Here is a 20,316-nt window from a genome sequence, read left to right on the forward strand (position 1 = left end):
TCCATCTGATATCTTTATCGACTCTACTGTATTGCTATGCTAAACATCAACAGTTCAAAGAGATGGAAAAAAAATTGGCGAGGATAGTTAGTCTATTCGATAGCAAAACTGAAGAACTCCTGGTAGGCCTAAATTTGGATAACGAAAACCTTAAATCGGCCGAAAGTAATAACAATCGTAAGTAAAGGATACTAAAACATTAGCTTTATAATCATAATTATAATGTGCAGTTGTGTACTCTATTCTCTATATCGCCCTCGCTATTAAGAAATCAGATACTAGGTATGCTCATGGACCACTAGAAGGATACCAATATATTTCTAATGGTCCATTGTATGCCATACACAGTATATACAGTACACTACTGTAATGTAAATAATTTTAACTTTAAAAATCTTATCTATATTACAATCAACACAAGATAATATCTACTAACGGATTCATATGTATGCGTACAGTATATTGTAGATTATACCCAATTGTCAATCTACGAATATTGCTAGTCGTAATAAATGCTTCATCATCGTATTTTTATTGCTTTTTCGGATATAGAAGATGAGGAAATAAGGTTACCAGCACATGACCTATGGTCAAGAAATCATCCATTCGTACAAGGATTAACGTGTCGCCAATGTGGAGCAGCTTTCGACAGTGTTTTTGATCAGGTGCATACGATTTGCGGTTATATATTACTTCACGTATAGAATTGTTAGCAAATTGAACTACGTATGCATTACATCAGCTACCATTGCTATCATGATAACACGCGATTACAGGTATCATTTTATGAGTCATAAAGTTCTTATATTGGTCGAATTGTAGTCGAGCACTATAATAAAGCATTCTAAAGTATTATCAAAAACTGTCATCATTGCATTTACTAACTAATATCATTCAATTGCAGCGGCAACACTTTAAATCAGACTGGCACGTCGAAAATCTTAAACGAAAACTAGCTAATCTTACCATTCTAACAGAAAATGAACATGACGAATCAATAAGTAATGAATATAATAAATAATAAACATATTCCTAAGTCATGTCAGTACTGGGCAATTTTATAATGTATTCTAAAATTAATATCCCAATCCTACTTAAATTGGACAAGAACAAGATTCAGCTATCGATAGTGATGCGAATGAGGAAGATGAAGATAATGAAGGAAATATTGTCGATGACTCTATCTTGGAAAAAAGAGATGGTTCTCCTTATCTCTGGTTTCGGAACTCCAATGGAAATTTAATATCAATACATCGAGTACTATTATCTGCAAGAAAGGTGACGTCTTTTATGAGTTTAATCTCTGCCATTTAATACCTTCAAAGTAAATTCCGGTGTCATTATGTTTGGTTACAGGAAACGACGACAAGTGAATTAATATCAAACAGATTTCATCAGCTACTGAGCCGAAAAAATCATCAACTTGTTAGCATTTTAATGATAGATAGTTGCCGATTTGCAGGGGCTGTATTTCAAGGGTAACAACGCTGAGATTTTTCGTTACATTGTTTATAACCATCATAAATATAAATCAGTGAATCAGTGCGTTTATTACACCTATTACTAAATATTAGGGAAAAAGTTTTGGTACATAAAAGATTGCGCTATTATACCGTCAGAGCTCAGAGTGGTACCAGACAATCCGCTCACGATAGTAAATGCAACCGTTTGAAAAGGTTTCAGTCTACTCCTCATTATCTAAAAATCGCCTACAAAGTATGAAACTATACACTATCCTGCTTCAACATTTTGTCTTATTCTATTAATTGTATAGATCTGTAGGAGCTAACATTAGAAGAGCAAATGAAGCGTCACTCATAAATGTATGTATGATCATATCCATTTAGTAATAAAATTACTTGAGGCATATAGTAAATGTGATGCAACGTAGAATGAAATCAAAGGATAATCATAGAAATCTCATACAACAGAACACTCAAAACCTATTAATTTCTTGGAGCGATCAAATCACCCGCAGTAATCTTATCTTTATTCGATGTCCGCCAACGCAGAAATTTGTTATATTTGGTGGTAAAGAACCAATTTTGAATAAAGGTTCGTATGCCTATTTGGTACAGGACGTATGTATATTGTTGTAATTACGTATTCATCAGATTTTAATACTTTATTAAAGATATCAGATTAGTCTTCTTATCAAAACTTAGTTAATGTTGTTTTAATAACAGATGATGAGAGGATTAGATATATTCCGCTTACAACAAGGGCACCTTCTTCCAAGGAAGTGAAAAGAATTTATTCTACGCTTTTTTCCATCCGAGTGGAATAAAATCTCGAAGCGGTTGCAATTTATTCAATTTTGATACTGTCATTTGTCAATCTAAATATGAATACTTACATTTTAAAATTTATAGCAATTTTGTTCTCATAATCTGCTTTTTGCGGAGCTATATAAAATATTATCTTATTAGTGTGTTACCAATATTAATTTACTTGCCGTATCGTATGGGTTACTACAGTTATTGTAGTACAATGAATGTGCCCAAATTCCAATCCCATACAACCGTACGTGAATATAGAGCTACCAGCTCCTCTTAATTATATGCAGTAATTATCATACACGAATCTGCTACTTCTGTACAGGATACCGCTGGATTATAATCGCGGTTGCATCGTTAATATAATTTCATCTTATTCTGCTATATGATGTAAATAGAATAGATATGACCATTTTATTAACTAATCATCATAAATAAGAATATACATACGGTAATTGTAGGCATCGGTTAGATGCACTGCGACAAGATATGTCATCTACAGCTTATCGATGATTATCCTTATTACACCAGAACTATTTCCTCGATATGAAATTTTTATATATATTATCGTTACAAACAGTATTTAAACATCGGAGTATGCTACAGTATAAGCAACGTATGAGTACATTTTATTATATTTTCAAATAGTTATTTTCGCTAATGTAAAATTTAAGATAATGATTTTTATAAACGTACGGTATATACGAGCATATACCTTGTACTGTACTTAAGTGTCTATAAATCTACATCTCTAATGTTGAGTAATTCATTAGTATTTTCGAAATAAAGATGGGAGGATTGACTGTTCGGCGAAAGCACGGCACTGTATGCGATCGTATGGGTAACAGAGGTTTAAGTATTCTTGGAAATTCTTATATTTAGAATTTCCTAGATCATATCCTATTATTTATTCCTTCATATAAAGTGAGAACACAGAACCACTATTATTATTCTATATTATTCGTTAGCTAATCATGGATTATCATATTGTACTGTACGACTCGTCCAGTTGTATCAGTCTGTATACTGTACTGTACTGTACACTATCGTACTGTGTTGTACTGTACTGTACAGTTCACAGTACAAAAATTTACGCAGTGTACTGTACTGTACTGATTCATACAGTACGTATGATACTGTACAGTGTACAGTATCGTATGATCTTTCCAGAACGAGTGTACTGTACTGTACGATGTGTTTTATATAAAAATCGGTACTGACGTGGTAACCATGGAAATCATGTAATTTAAGAACCAAGATGGCGTTAGAGGTGAATACAAATCATCCACTTTCATCTTTAGACTCAGAGATCTTCACGCAACCATTACATGAAAAATCTGTGCCAAATCATCTTGTCGAAACAAGTAAGCTACAGTATGAATAAAGTTAGCTTCACGAGAATTATAATACGCATAGTGTACTGTTTAATCACAAATTAGCGCATCAGAAGCTCTTCAACAGGATCATTAGGATGTAGCTTAACTACTAAAACTACTGCCAACGTAAACGATGTGATTTGTTTATAACATCCACATTTATGAATAACTATTCTTCAGTTTTATGGGCATCCGTTGACAGTTTTTAACAAACATAATAATCGTATCAGTAAAGCACCTGTAGTTTTCAATATTACGATAAATTGTTATGAGAAACCTACTCATATATTAGAATTTATATATATATATGATAAATATACAGAAATGATATAATGCCATGTCATTTGTTATTATAAAGTTAAAAATGTTTCGGTCAATCTGTAAGATTACTCTCTCAAGAACACACTTGCTATACTCTATTTCGATTTAAAACTTGAAGAACCAAGACTACTTAGAATAATTATTTGTCCTATTGAATAACAATTATCAGTTCGTTGGAATTAAGCGCCTATTGCATAAGCTTCCGAATCTTCTTATTCAATTATTACGGAAATTTCTTTCAGAAATATTTGGCCAGGTTGCTCATAATGCTGTAATTGAAGCTAAACCGTCCGAAGTTCATTTCGCAGGATTTCAGATCGGCAAGACAGAAAAATATAAATTGGTAATCTCCGTAGATATATAAAGATTTTATAGCTGAATTCTTGGATGCAAGCAATTACGAGTGAAAATATAAAATCACTCAATCATATCATTTTAGAAACTTTAGTCTTACATTATAGTAGCTATGGTATCATATTCAATTCTAATTATTTACCGTTACGAAAACAGAAACTTACCAATATCTCGGCGGATCCTCAACGTGTTCATATTATACCGCCAACAACCTCATATTTCAAAATAAGCTATGAAAAACAGGTAAAGTTAAGTCAATCCGAAGTTAAATGAGCAAATTTACGTCAGTATGAGTCGCTGCGTTTATATTTGTTCGATAAATTTATCGAATATGTTATCCTATTTGATATTCTTTTACTAAATCCAAACTAAACAGGCCCGTCTCGTTCCTGGTTTAAGTATTGAAGTCAATGTTGAACTTTTCCCAAAAGATTGGATCTATTACGATGACTGTATTCGTGTACACTGCAAAGTAATCTAAGAATCAAGATAATTGACTTTTAATAACTGTGATTAATATGACTATTCTCTTAACAGGATGACGAGAATCTATTGATACCAATTCATGCTTATCCAGTACTTGTAAAGTCTACTGATTTTCCAAAGAAGATTAACTTCCCTAAAACACCGTTAGCTCATAGGTAAAGATGGGTTCGATATCAAATATGTATGTCTAATGTATACTGATTTGAATGATTTATTATACATCGAACACCTCTAGTTTTTCAAAAACTATTCCTCTTCGATCAAATATTCCAGTTGACTTTGAATTTGAAATTAAAATAATAGAATCTAATGATGCATACGTAATAAATCCCATGTCAGGCAAGAATTTATTTTTATCACCAACTGATAAGTCTGTTTTCCGAATATAGATGACGAAAACATATTAAATTCATATTTCTTTGGCTCTTTTAGGTTGCGTGGCAGCTAACAGCCAGGAAGACATCGTCGTTACTTTTACCCCGAATGATTACGCAACCGCCCACATGAAATTTCAGGTAACATAAATAATCGCAGTGATGATAACGAATGCGCATAGATAGATCGCTAAAAGTCATTTCATAATTTTTAATTAAATATGCTATAGTCGTATTTTGATGTACTTTACTTGTAAAGCGAGTCTTGATGCAAGACTAAAATAGATTTTATTAATTAACTATTATCAAATATTAGATATTCGAATTAATCATTCCATTTCATTGCTAGCTCTTAGTTTCGCAATTCAATTCAGAATCGTTTGTATGCACGGTAATAGGATCGTCAGAACCTGGACTTGTTAGGTGTGTGATTATTAATACACTTATAAATTAAATTATCGGTATTATTTTTGATTTGTTCAATAAAACCAATTAATAGCTCTTAACGTGTATATCATATATACATACATATATATTTATACAAATTTATTGGTATCTAACGTGTGACACACCGTTATGACGGCCTGTATTCATGAAAATTTTAGGAAAAAATTAATAGAAGAACATGAAAAAGAGAGTAGTCAAACTTTTCAAGACAACGATATCATAACAATTCCTGGCTATGATTCTATAACTGATCCATCGTTGCTGAAGCCATTAGAACGCTCAAAGTATAAGAAAGCTATGAAGAAGACTGTAAAGGTTCAATCTGGTCTTAAGGTAGATATGCATGTACAAGTACAATTTACAAGTATCCAGCACTGTGTTTAGATTCATCTGAGGAAGAAAATGTATACAGCACCACAATAGTAAAGTCAATTTAAAAATACTCACTTGCGTAAAACAGCCAGGACAGAAAATACTATCGCAGTAAGAAATGTACATTAAGTTAACGTTAACTACACTGTACTTGCAATGGAATGCTGATTAATTAATTAAGCCAAATAACAATACTTGCGGGCAGTGAAATGGCTGCTGGACTCCCCAACACTTATTGCTCACAATATACAGTACTGTACAGCATAATAATTATAATTGGCAATCTAGCAGACTATGCCTAACAGTACTTACAGTATAACAGTTCTGCAGTACCGTGCAGGGTACGATCAATATACCGTACTGTACAGTATCTACAGTACAGTATATTTTTTGGAAGCTTGTTAAATTAATCAGTAAGCAATCTCGGTATACTACTGTACAGTACAGTAAGTAACTGAGGCCATTTGTAGACAAAAACTCGCTCGAAGCTTGCATTGCTCAAGAAATAGTGACATAATAATTTTTACTTTATTGACACTTAGCAGTAGGGTAGAATGGTCAGCAACCATAACAAAGTCGTCGCCGGCTCTGCTATGCGAGAGTTTTAATTCATGGAATAGTCATACTCTCGGATCATCATGTGTATCCTTAATCTGTGTCTCATTTAAGAGACAACAGGTAAGGATCACCCTACTGATAGCGCGACCGTGCCAAATCATCCGTTATTATACTGGACACCAAACCCCTTCACTTATGGGATAGATATTTTGCATATTTCATGACGGTACAGTGCGTTTCAGTATCAGTACTGTACAGTACAGTATGTACTGTAATGCAATGCCTTGTTAGTACTGTACTTTACAGTACGTAAAAATGTATGTACTGTACTGTACAGGATGCAGCACGTACAGTACAGTGCACTTTTGTTGTACGTCTTTCTCGATAACTGCAGCATTCGAAATTTATTTCATAAAATTCCCAAAATTGTTCAGTTATTTACAGTTAAAAGCCCGCTTTTACTATTGCTGGTCTTCTACGTACCGTATACATATTTATATATATATATACACTGAATGCGATATAATGTACACAAAAATTACGCACAGTGACGTATTACAACTCATTCGCAAAAATGAACAAATTTACCCGGACAGACTAAGCACTAAATAGTGTCAGGCATGCCAAAAATGAAAACCAAAACTTTAGTTATACAAAATACGCGTATATGCAACTACTATAATTAGGTATATAAAAATATTGGATTGTTTCGACACGGTTATTTGTTGTATATATAGACGGGATTTACTCAAAAGTTTGCCCATCCCCTCGAATTATAATACTCGCATTCATAGACTTACTAAAGGATTATCGGAAAATGAATGAATTACTTGTTCAGTAATCCTTGATTTAGATTTCTCTAATTAAATGATTTTACGGTCACACCGTATTACCATCTAGTATAGCTACTGCGGTTTAAAAATTCGCAATGAAAGCGAAATTGAAATAATCTATTAAATACTGGCTATATTAAATATTAATTAATACATATTCAATGTAAAATTATTAGCAGACGTCCCATACTATTGTACTGTAATTGAATCAAATTTGCTAGTCTGTTAGTATTATAGGCGTACGAAAACTGATATTATACTGTATAATAAAATTAAATAAAGCCGTACATTTAAATTTTTTTTCTTGATAAATGCACAGTTGTAGGCTAAACATACTGACAAATTTTGTAGTGTATATGATGCATAAACCCGTACGTATAACGCGTATACAAGCTTACTGTACTACCTTTGTTATAGATATTCTATAGGAAACTACAACCATTAATTAACGTCACTACATCATTTTTAGGGCATGGAAGATATGAAGGTACCGCTTACCTTGAGTTGTCCTAGTGAAGTAGCACGCGTCCTAAATCAAAAAGACGGGAAAATGAATGTTAAAGAATTAAAACAAGGTAACCTATATTGCATTTACTTCAAAACTTTTAATTCATCTAGATTCCGTACTATATCTACAATAGTTGAAAACAGATCATAGAAAATACGCGTAAATAGAGTTACTGTAGAAATTTGTATAGTGGGTACATACTGGCATATTACGATGTGCATTGTGATGTGTTTGTGGACAGTTGTACGAGCACACTTACCTGCAATAGAAATCATAGACACACAGCAAAAGAAAATAAACTTACTAAATTCAATTACCACACCTGATGAAGGAAAGGAAATTATATCTACACTCTACAGTAATTCTTACGATTTTGTGAGATACTATTGAACTAATATAGTAATTAATATGAAGTAAATCCATCAGAACATATATTAATTATCTATTAATAATATAATTAATGCTATACAGGCCTAAATAGAGCAAGCAAGATTCTAAAAACATATTACTTATACCTGCATATTAACTAAATCTTTCTTTATTTTGCCCTCTTTTTGTCACCTTTAAACGACGTACGCGTATGATATCCAACAATAAATCAATATATAGCTGTTGAAGTAGTCTCAAAATCGGAAGCTAACAGGCAGCTGAAGGTTAACTATACGTACTATAAAAAATATTGTTATCTTCCAGTTAATTATAATCGCTTATTCGTCATATGGTAAACGTGCTTCAATTCCCAATTAATCTATATTCTTTGTAGGAGGCATTTTTCGAACAGCAAGTGCGTCAATTTGTTATGGAAGAAAGAGCAAATCAACTACGCTGGTTTGTATTCGATGGATCACTAAATATATATGAATGAAATAGCGAACAACGATTTGATGCTAACTTTATCATTAAACTAAAGTGATCAACTAATAAAATTATCACAGGATGGTACATCGAGGAGATGAGAAAATGACAAGTGAGCAACAGGAAGTAATTCTAAAAAGCAGACAGCATTCGGAAGAATCATACAAAGTAAATATTTGCTATGAATTAAGAGCTAATCCTCTTACTGATCTCACTAAATCATATTACTTTAATAGATATTTCGAAAAGAATCCATAACATTAAATGAAAGTAATAGGAACGCTGTAAATTGTTCGTATCGTAGAATATTTAGAAATGCAAACGAGGTAAAATTAACTATTTCTACTTGTTCTCTCTCAATTTACTAAAGAGTTACAGCTTAATCTAGCGTAAATCAATGCAATCAAATTTCATATAAAATTACTAAATGTCTACGTAAAATAACGAATCGTTGTATTATTCTAGCTACCAAATTGTCAGCCATCATTTGACGTTTACAGTAACGATAATTGGGCGAAACGACATTCTGTTTTACAACGATTTATTCAAGCTGCCCGAAAGGTATACAGTACTTGATTGTAAACGCACATGTTGATACAAAGTAATTATTCCGATATCGATAATTTTTAACTGAAATCTTTGGATGAGTAACATTATTGTTGGCATTACACGACAGATTATTATAAGAGAAAGAGCACAAAAGCATCTAGAATCATTACAAGTTCTTGTCGATAACTGGCGACGTGGACATCATCGCCCTATATCGCCTGCGACAGGTAAAATAGTACCTTGATAGATATTGAATTCATATTATTCCAATTAAAAGTGACTGGTAACATCAAGCTTTCGAGGCTAAGTGACTTTATTTTATATAAAGATGAAGAAGGAAGTTTCGAATCTTTAGATGTAGTACCGCTATCTATACGGCCTGATCGAGTATTAAAATTTCGAATACCTGTCTATTCGGTGAAAGACGAAATGGTATGTTTACCTATTATGAAGAGAATTGAGGATAAGTTTTGATATCGTACCTGAAGAAATTAGAAATATCCCACAATTACTATTTTTTTTCGCGTAATAGGAACCTGATGCAATTGGTAAAGTGCAAACAGACACAAACGGTCTAACATCAAAACATTTACTTTCGTACTTTGATCTCAAGGTAAGTTCGTCATGTTATTTTGCTACTTTAACTAAGATTTACATCTCTGTAATAATTATTGCTTTTGTAAACATACGTATTTATCCTAAATAGGTGCCACAGCAATATCGCGTTATGGGCTATCAGCCACATGCCATTCAATCTTCTCTTGAAGGATATATCACCCCGAATACTTCTGTATCACTACGTGTTGGAGCAGAGGTGATATAATAATACAACAATAATATGTCACTGCCCTTGCCTTTATAATTAATTAATACTGGCTCCATGTCGTCCGCTATTTCAAAATATGGCTCTAGCTGTATGTTAAATTGTAATTACATCGATATGATATTACCAAATTCAAACTTTTAGGACGAACTAATTGGTTTGCCAGCAGTTGGTGCAAATTCTGCTGATTATAAAGCTAACCGAGTTGATGCTGATTTAAAAGTACCTGAAACTAAAGGTATTGAAATAAAAACGATTAACGAGGAACCGAACGATCTTGATGATATCGAAGAAGGTGCAGAGGAACGACAAATGGTTGAAATTCCAATGGGGATTCTCAAGCCAGTAGAATACCCTCCTATGACCATCTTTGTAAGTATTTACTAATCCCAGATTTATACTGTACATTGAACTAGATCTTCCAAGTAATAATATCAATCAAGTCATAAATTCTTTACTATACTAATATATTTTTCGGCTTATTCTATTTACCAGAATCCATACCCTGGAATAAAAGCTTATTACCCGCCGTTAAAGTATTCTGAAATTGATGAAGATTATTACTTTTGTCCGCTACCAAGATTTAAGCAACACACGTCTATGAACCCAACTGGCAACCAAAATGCAAAACCTTTCTTAGATAGAAAGGTAAATGCATCAGAAGCTGTTCTAAAATCTGTCACAGCCTATATCAAGCTATATTGTCAATTCATGGACTTAATTGATTAGCATTTAAAATTCGAAAATAATAGTAGTGTTGTAGAAAGTACCAGACATCATTACTAGTAATAAATGTAGCAATTACAGGACTGCATGCAATTATTTACAACTGGTATTAGTATAAGAGCATACGTATAAGTTCTAATTGAATAATTTATTTTATCTGCACTAGAGTGTCATTCCAGGTATTATGAAATGGAAAAGATTTTCTAGTCAGAGTCTACTGGCATTAAATTCTACGCCCACTATTTCAAGCGTTTGGGTGCCACGATGGTAAAATAGTTATACCTCATGCCAGTATCGAAAAGTCATTGACTAAGTCACTCTTATCTTTTAAACTGCACATTAGGACTGATCCATTTGATGACGATCTATTACCTAAAGAAGGACCTCCATTATTAACTGAATTACCGGAAGATGATCGTATATATTTGGAGGATAAGTAAGCATGCATCTCACGTTAAACTGATTTCAGCACAATTCATAATTTATTCATATTTATCGTAGGAGACTAAGATACATATATACCTTTAGTAAATATTTTTACCCATGCAAGTCAATCTATAATTATTTGATTCAGGGAAGAGAGAGATACTGATATTCCATTGCTGACACCAGAGATGGTAAGAGCAGAATTTCCAATTCTTGAGGAAATTGAGAAAGATAGAGAAGATTTCAGGTATACAAATGCTAAAGCTACAAATGCATATAAGGCAGAAAAATAATTTTATTTTGTGATATACGATAGAGTAAAGTTAGTATAAAATGGGTTTAGTTAATTATCAAATTAACAAATCAGCTTTCGAAAATTTGGGTTTATTTCAGTTTTTATGAATACTTATCATTAATTCAATATTTATTTTATGCTGCTAAAAGCTGTAACGTCGAAATAAAATCACACATTACGCCAAATAAATAGTATCTCTTTTGAAATATGAATATATCGTTACTTAGCAAAAATTTAAAGCAATGAAGTGATCTTGATAACAATATCCATTGTACTGATTTATTTTGCGATAGTGTTCCACTGGAAAATAATAAATTACCGACTAGTAATATCCCAGTTGGTAAATATGGTCTAAAATCAAGGTTAGTTAATCCTTATTATGATGATGATAGCATATAATCGTAGATGAGTAGCAAAAGAGAATGATAGAGTATCTAATGCCTCTTTGTCGTGTTCCATTTAGAGAAAAATGTAGTAGGCAACTAGAACACCTGATACTAGAAAATTCAAATATTTTAGGTGGAAAAGTGGAAAACAAAATGGATACCTTCAATGCTCAATTAACTCACCCAGGAACAATATTAAAATAATTAAATTTATATGTGGTTTATAAATCACTATTTTATAATTTGCACACATTTTATATATCGGCAATTGATAGTGACAGGATCGATATCGATTCTTTACAGTATGGCTGAACATGCCTATTGTATCAATATTTTGCGTTACAAAATGTAAAAGTATTCTATAACAATAATACAAAAACCAGTACTGCAATACTAATGCACAGATTAATAGCCCTGAATTGGGTTCTTTCTGTGCTAACTTATAAAATAATTGAAGTAATTAACTCAATGTATAATACAACATCATATATAATCAGGATCGATAAGACTAGAATGTTCAGATATACCTTTCGATGCAGACTGTTTGAAAAGTTTTTACGCGCTTATAGCAAATAATTTTGTTAATATTATTCACTGTACAAATTCTTTTTCAATATAAATAAAACCCTTTTAACAGCAGTTACTCTTCTAGTTGTTCATGCATTGTCTTATGAGTAACAGGGAAGATTTTATTTGGTTTAGTGTCTAAGCGTAATTTACTATTACGTTACTAAAGTAGTCCAGCTGAAATCCACGCGAATTTGTCTCTGGATATTATTGGTTTTTGGATATTACAAAAGGGATGAATTTAAGATCAGAAATGATATTAGATATAATCATTCAAAAATTCGATTTCAAGACAGAAGATAATAAATACCGCGCTATCAATTAAAAAATAAAAATTACCATATGAAAAATTGTTGATTCTACTACACGTTCTACCTTGTATCATTACTTATAAGAAATTTTCTTTACCGATTTATCGCTAACTATAAAGATCATTCCATTACTATCTATGAGTTCCTAATAATTATAATTCATTTTGGACAAATAGATTGATTAATCATGATCGAGTAATAACAAACTTCTGTTTGATTTTCGGTTGCTATCCTACTATTTAATATAGGCTTAAACATTACATAACAATGTCGCAAACTAGGAGTGTAGCATCTCAACGTAAATAGAACTAGAATGCAACAACTTTGTTTATAAATCTTTAGCTTTCGACATTAAAATATTGTTCTTTGATATAGGATATGTCAGTTATCTATCGTATCTTGTATAAATGAACTTCATTATTAAACATATGACGGAAAATAGTGCAATAATTAACAGTCGTCCTATCAATTATATTTAGATTGAACAGTTGTTATGTGTATTTACTAAAATATTCATTTCGCTATAGTACAGCGCAGTAGTTACCAGATGATAGCAATTATTAAGGTGATGTGGTACAGTACCGCGCATATATATGAGCTTAAATATCTAGTATACGTATGTGTTACTAACTGTACGGGTACGAACTGTAAGTGAATTGGTATATAAGATTGAGCTCGTAAAATATGAAGGTATCTTCTTTACAGGGATCTACTCGTATGTGTTAGATTGCGTTACTATATTGATTAAAGACTTACCAACAGTGATTTTAAAAACAGGAATAAAGTATTTTAAAGTTAATTTATCTTGTGCTTAACTGATAAATGAAAAGAAATGTAAAATCGTACATTATTATATAGAGTGAATTTTTACACAACCACACGCATTAACTGAATATACTCGTACTACAACCTAATTGCATCACAAATACAATATTAATTTAGTCGTATTAATTATTTCTCCTATCATCCATTAATCATTTTATGGATTATGTGATCGTACAAAAAGAGTTACATAATAATTCCTTTTCTTAAAAGCTGGCGTATTGTCCTTTCATCATTGCAATAGAAATAACTGTCATTTAGTGAGGCGACTGATTGAAAAATTAAGCATGGCTGCTTTTACAAGAGTCATAAGTTATCTGGGTAATTATTGTCCAAAATTGTTAAGCCATGATGTATTACTGATTGTCGAGATAATACGATTGTACTAGAATTAGGTCATATATTACCGCAATTCGGATAAAGCTAACTAGCTTATCATTATCGCTATAGATGAAATTTAATTTTTAATACCGTAAATAAATATTTATGATAACTTACTAGCCATTCCGATTTGGTACCATGTAAAATTATGTGCTATTACTGAAGCAAGTTTCTACTAGACTTTGCTTAAAGTCTTTGAACATTCTCAATTGAAATACTATAAGCCTCACAGCATGTGAATAGCTCTAAAGCTCTTTCCATTTAATAAACTACCTCAAGTCAAGATTGAATTCTTTATCAGCTTAAATAAGAACTAAATTAAAATCATAAAACATGACCAAGTAGGCGTATCTTGTGCTTGAGTTCATTGATTCAGCCATTTATTACGCTAATAACCAAAGCCTAACAGCCATACTACTATTTATCTATATTTAACATACAACAATAACTTATCTGCTTTAATATTTAATTGAAAATAGTCGTTTCTCTACAAGTTCGAATTGTATCCTGTTATTTTTTAGCCTAGCAATATTATTCAGTAATGCCATAAACTAGATATCAGTAACAATGACGCTAATAAAGCTATAAGCAATTTATTTATTCGTATACTACTAAATAGTTTAGCGTACATTTAAGTATGCCTTTTATCATATTAGATACTGATACAACATCATTAAAAGTACTTACCATCTCCTAAATTCGCATTATTGCAAGCATTTTTCGTAAATAACTATTTACTACTATGATAGTAATAGCTTCCTCTTAATATTATTGTAGCTTTAGTTTCTATGTCTTGTAGGACTGAAATGAGACAATCTACAGTACAGTAATTAACATTATCCATAATCATAATAATTCGATTGTACGCTAGATTAAGTTTATATGTTAAAGTATACGCATATGTTTATATTTATTTTCGTGAAAGTTCATATCAACTTTAGAAAGAATTATATTGTTGTTTGCAATATTAGTTGCTATGTGTATTAATATTCAAATCAAAGAATTATCTTTTCGTGTAACAATTTTAAATTCCGTAATATATCTAATTTATGAAATAGTGTATAAACTTTTGAATTCTTATATTTTGTATTGATTGTGTGTGGTATTTAGTAATTAACGAGTGCTACTAAATGCGTACATAAAGAATTCGAATCTGTGTAATAAGAACTGCCTTTTCGAAATCTAGTATCTTCTCTACTCAGGCTATAATTAAGAGTTATCAATGAAATCCGTTCGCTATTTATGGTCATAATATGATTGTAGTTATTGTTTATTTTCTTGAAATCTTCTTGGCATTAAACTATTCAAACACTTATGGCATAAATCGTTATTTACCATAGATAGGCAAAATGTGGCAACCTTTATTGCTCACACAATCTTCAAAGTAATGATTACTAATACGATTATTAGCCTTTCCAACTTTTTGAATCTATACTTTTTGTGTATCAAGATTTTCGCTTGTAGTCAAGACGTTGCAACTATTGCCACCTATAAAGTTATTTAAATCAATGACTACCGTACTTGTGCTATTAAAATTTTTTAACCTATTAAAACCATTTTATAGTTTATTGTTATTTACTTTACATGGATATACATCACATTTAGTCAACATGCAATCACTTAAAATTCAAATTTATTTTAACATTAAAACAATCTGCACCAAGTACTCCTTGCCATAGATTAATTATATAACGGCAATAAAGGTAGTCCAAGCAATATATTAGGTTATTCGTATCCATTTGACATCCAAATAGTGTTGTAGCTTATGAATCTTTGCTACCTACAGACAAGGGTGATTAATTTTATTGCTTGTATAATTTATTCAAACCTATTCAACATTAAAAAAATATTCATACTCTATTATTATTCGCAAAACGTATCCAAACGTGATCATTTTTGTTTCTCAGAAAGCTAAGCAAAGCGTTATATTAGTGAAAGTAAACTTTTCTAGTCTTTGATATCGAAATTCCTTTGTAGATCATCCTTCTAAATATTAAATAAAGTCAAGAGGTGACTTTTCTCGCTCAGGAAGTCATTTGAAGTTGTGATCAGTTATGTGATAATAGTTTACTAATCACCAACATCATAGTATCGTTTTAGTTTAGCACAGTTTGTTAGCTACAATCAGAGTATAACTGTTCCATTCCTCGTAGAATTATTCAAAGTAATAGCTACACAATTGATTGAATCTATTTCAACCTTTCTGGTATTAAAACAATTTGGCTACCGTAATCATTTTGTGGTTGCTATAATAGCTACAATCTAACCATATCACGGTTTTTTGTCTATCCGTAAAAGTGAAAAAATACGATTATCTTCGGTATTAATAAATGAACACATACAACATTTTAATATGAATTTTACTGTGTCAGTTCGATAATAACTGAGTCAAATTAAAATATTAATTCTGTTATAGATATAGCTATGCTGTGGCAGTTATACTCCGTAATGATATGTTGTAATTGGATTTTAAGTTTTGCCTTGATGTAGCTAAAGATGGATTAGTTATAGAGTGATGACTAAATCGGGTGCAACCGCAAGCTACCAGTAGATAATCCAGGCTGTGATTTGTTATACAGATAATGAGTAAGGAATTAATTAAAGGATATGCAACAACAGATGTAGTAGCTATATTAAGAAAAATGATATTGTCAGCCGGCCTTAGAATCGATGGCCACAATTCGTACATAGCTAAAGGCAAAACGCACAAGATACCTACAATAACGAATAGAAAGGCGAAAGTTATAGTATTTTTACGATACCGGGCTAAATTTTGTATAATGCGTGGTTTTAATCCTTTTCGTCGTCCAGTAAAAATAATCCATAACCGATAACCAAGGATGACATAAATGACCAAAGTAATAGCGAACGGGAGGCAATAAGATAGAGTAATTGAAACTATAGTTAGATATTTAGCCACGTAATATTCTAATGGCAGGGTAAATTGAAGGCAATTGCACAAAGTTACTTGGACATGAGTTTCAATAGCGTTTGTTGCAACAGTTGATAAGTATATCGTTGGTATTATATCGTCGTCAGTAGTAATGTTAGTAGTAGTATTATAATAACTTCCGTTATGAGAATAGTACGGACTGTTTGTTGAAAAATTAGTAGGATTACTTAGTGAAGATGTATATACTAAAGTCGTCGCCGGGCGTTTTTGGGAGCGATACCCAACAATATAACCGTAAAGTCGCACTATCATTATGAACAGAGCTACGATCCAAATGATCATCATCCTGCGTTTTGTATGTAACTTTGTTGCTCGTCGTCGCCACAGTGGACTTAGCATGCGAATAAAACGATAGTGGGCAATAGCAACATTTGTCCAAGCTATTACAGTGATCGCATACCAAGTTAAAAAGTGGCTTACCTTACATAAAATGATATGAACCAAAGGCATTGTACTTACAGATAGAATACCAGATGTACTCATGATGATATAAATCATACTTAGCGTAAGAAGAATATCGGTAACAGCAACATTAGTCAAGACATAATTGAATCCATTTTGCAAATTGCGTACACGAAACATCATCAAAATGACCAAAGTATTTACAATCATTGATAAAAATAATAGAATTGCCATGATGATGAAGAATGCAAGATCCATCTTGCTTTCTTTTTCTTTCTTGCAATCTCTCTCTCCCTCTTTCAACCTCTATAGTATACAGTACGTACTTTATTATCAGCACTAAATTCTTTTCGGTTGAAATGGTCCGAAAAAAATGCCGCTGAGCTAGAAAATTAAGTACACCAAATTTAGAGTAATATGATCACGCAATAACGAAAATAATGATCCAATTTATCATTATACGAGTACATATAATGTCCGAGAAAGGATAGATAGGCATAAGTAGAAATAAGCTTTCGAGATAAAAGTAAATACAATCAAGCAGCTAGTTTCTACTTTAGTTTAAAATCAACGAGCGGAAAATTCTTTTGATTTGCGCCAATTAATAGATATACAATAAAAATTTTAATTCCATCTGGTTAGTTATTAGTAGATCTTGTAACATCCAATCAAAGATATCATATGCAGATTCGGAATAGCCAACATCATCAATAAAACAATGCTATTTATAAATTTGACTTTTCCTAGATTATCAAGGTGTAACCCTTTTACTCTGTAACGCGGTATTGTCTTGCTTTGAACGTATCCGTTAATTTTAGCTAAAGCGAACTTTTGACCGTGCTTTCTTATTAAGGTAATAATTGACCGCTTTTAAAAAATTGTTTTTTATTTATTCTTCGCGTTTAATAATTTTGCTTTTCTCAAGATCTACCAATTTCTATTCAAAGTGTATATCTTCTGCTATAGTGCAATATTGTGTCAATTCCGGTTTAGCATCGGTTTGAGCAGCTGTCTGGCTTGAAAGTATACCCTTATAAGAGCATCGAATATATCAATACTTTCGGTACTGATGATGTTAAATTTTTTATTATCATAAATATTGGATAACGGTTGATTTTCCGCAATCCTATATACTAAATGGCAACCGTTAAAGATAGAATTACATTGGACTATTCAAACTGCAACAGTAATACGGACAATTCTCGATATCTTAAAGTCATCAGTCTCAAAATAATCTTCTGTAGATTTCTTTTTAATTATAATTCTTATCTTACAAAAGTTTAATAATGTGATTTTATGATGTTGTTTTAAAGCGCTGTCAAAATTAAATTAAAAATTAAATTAAAAATCTTTAATTAATATTGAATTGAAATCTTGACATGTTGAACAAAAGCAATTATTTTTTTTTATCGGGAACACAATAACATCTAGGCAATTTTTTTAAACTTAAGCCATTGATTGAAAGGAGATTAAAGTTTGACGTCATTTCAGTCATTCTAAAGGATAATCCGATACCTAACTAATACTCTAATAAGATACATAAGAGGAAGAGTACGGAGAAGGAGAGAAATATTGATATCAATTTAGTAATGAAAAATGTAAAGAGTAATTGAGTCAAGTTATTAAAATGTAGAATTGTATAGTAGTTAATCTCAATAAAAGATAGAAGTAAGTACCATATGTATTAGTGATATAATAATCTGCTTGATGATCAAGCTTTTATTTTGCAAAATGAAGACATACTCATACACATGTTATAGGGTACCACAATAAAATCAATTTACGTATTAATTTGTAATTAATTGGATTTACATCTCCCTTGTTTCTCATGATTGGAGTATCTGTACGTGTTGCGTCATACACTTGCACAAAGTACACAGAACGGTAATGTGCAGGAAGCAGCATAATTTAGAAGTTGTTGATGCAATCATTTAGAGAGATTTAAAGATACACTAGATGGTAGAGATAAACTTTGTTATTTTTTCAACAATTTATGAATTCGAAGTACAGTTCATATAAATAAATAATAATGAAAGGTTACAATGGTGAGTTGAAATTTTTCTCGAAATAGTTTTAACCGTATCTACTCATACTATTTTTACTAAAAAAGCTGATAAAATTATTACCGGTGTTTATCCGCTCCCCTACTACTAATGTATACGTACACTATAGTAGACTCAGAAGGTAACTTTGCAAATTTTGATAAATTAGTTGACTCTAGAGATTGAATTTATTATTCCATCTTGACTAAGTAAGCAAGTTTATTTATCATAATGCTCAAAGGCTGCACATTTTACCAGGAATCTATGAGTAGCATTGTGATGGAAATACAGTATACATGGCATTATTGCTACTAATTTGAGATAAACGATTGTTATCGAGTAGGTCGATCGCGTGGGCACGCTGGAAGAATCTACACATATGCTAATCAGTACTATAAATGTCTTACAAAAGACATCGTAAATATTTAAGATCACTTTTATGGGATTAATTTAAAGTTAGGGTTAGGGTTAAGATTTTAATTGTATTATAAGCTATATGAATCTGAAAATAGAAACGAATAGACTTTTAAATAAATAGCAGTATAGTTATTATGTTCGGTAGAAAAGCCAAACAAAGCCAACGTTCTTAATTTTAGAATAGTGTGCGTGTACAGTGCAATAGTGTAACTGTACAGTTGGGTATATGTTATATATATATATATAGTCTGTTGTAAATACAGTTAAGGTTGGTTTTATTGTAATAAAGCTTAATTCAGGCTTTAAATCCAGTTAGACTGATTTATTATTGACCCTTAAGAAATGACTTTACTATACTGCTCTACGTTGAAACAGATATGTTTTATGAATATGAGAGTCCCACACAATTCAAACCAAGCAAGTTGTTCACCTTAGTACCCGAAGGAAAGGGGAAGA

The 20,316-nt window shown here is 31.6% G+C and overlaps 2 protein-coding genes across 2 annotated transcripts; both read left to right on the forward strand.

The window, feature by feature from the left end:
- Positions 1–62: 62 nt before the first annotated feature.
- Positions 63–2,246, forward strand: TRIADDRAFT_54018 (uncharacterized protein; the record flags this gene model as incomplete). The annotated part of the gene is made up of 8 exons (XM_002110194.1): positions 63–177; positions 553–665; positions 905–1,001; positions 1,109–1,278; positions 1,357–1,478; positions 1,775–1,823; positions 1,932–2,081; positions 2,187–2,246. 8 exons carry the CDS (start codon positions 63–65, stop codon positions 2,244–2,246), a joined length of 876 nt encoding a protein of 291 aa, XP_002110230.1.
- A 1,288-nt stretch (positions 2,247–3,534) lies between these two features.
- Positions 3,535–12,541, forward strand: TRIADDRAFT_54019 (uncharacterized protein; the record flags this gene model as incomplete). Its single annotated transcript, XM_002110195.1, has 26 exons — positions 3,535–3,640; positions 4,216–4,316; positions 4,484–4,570; positions 4,704–4,779; positions 5,246–5,328; positions 5,537–5,610; positions 5,793–5,967; positions 6,095–6,117; positions 6,549–6,684; positions 7,867–7,972; positions 8,515–8,558; positions 8,669–8,733; positions 8,841–8,928; positions 8,997–9,086; positions 9,226–9,321; positions 9,437–9,536; positions 9,638–9,741; positions 9,842–9,922; positions 10,016–10,123; positions 10,277–10,504; positions 10,628–10,780; positions 11,025–11,125; positions 11,202–11,294; positions 11,433–11,531; positions 11,873–11,941; positions 12,463–12,541. 26 exons carry the CDS (start codon positions 3,535–3,537, stop codon positions 12,539–12,541), a joined length of 2,565 nt encoding a protein of 854 aa, XP_002110231.1.
- Positions 12,542–20,316: the final 7,775 nt, after the last annotated feature.

Source organism: Trichoplax adhaerens, genomic scaffold (genome assembly GCF_000150275.1).
Source record: "Trichoplax adhaerens TRIADscaffold_3 genomic scaffold, whole genome shotgun sequence".
Taxonomy (NCBI): Eukaryota; Metazoa; Placozoa; class Uniplacotomia; order Trichoplacea; family Trichoplacidae; genus Trichoplax; species Trichoplax adhaerens.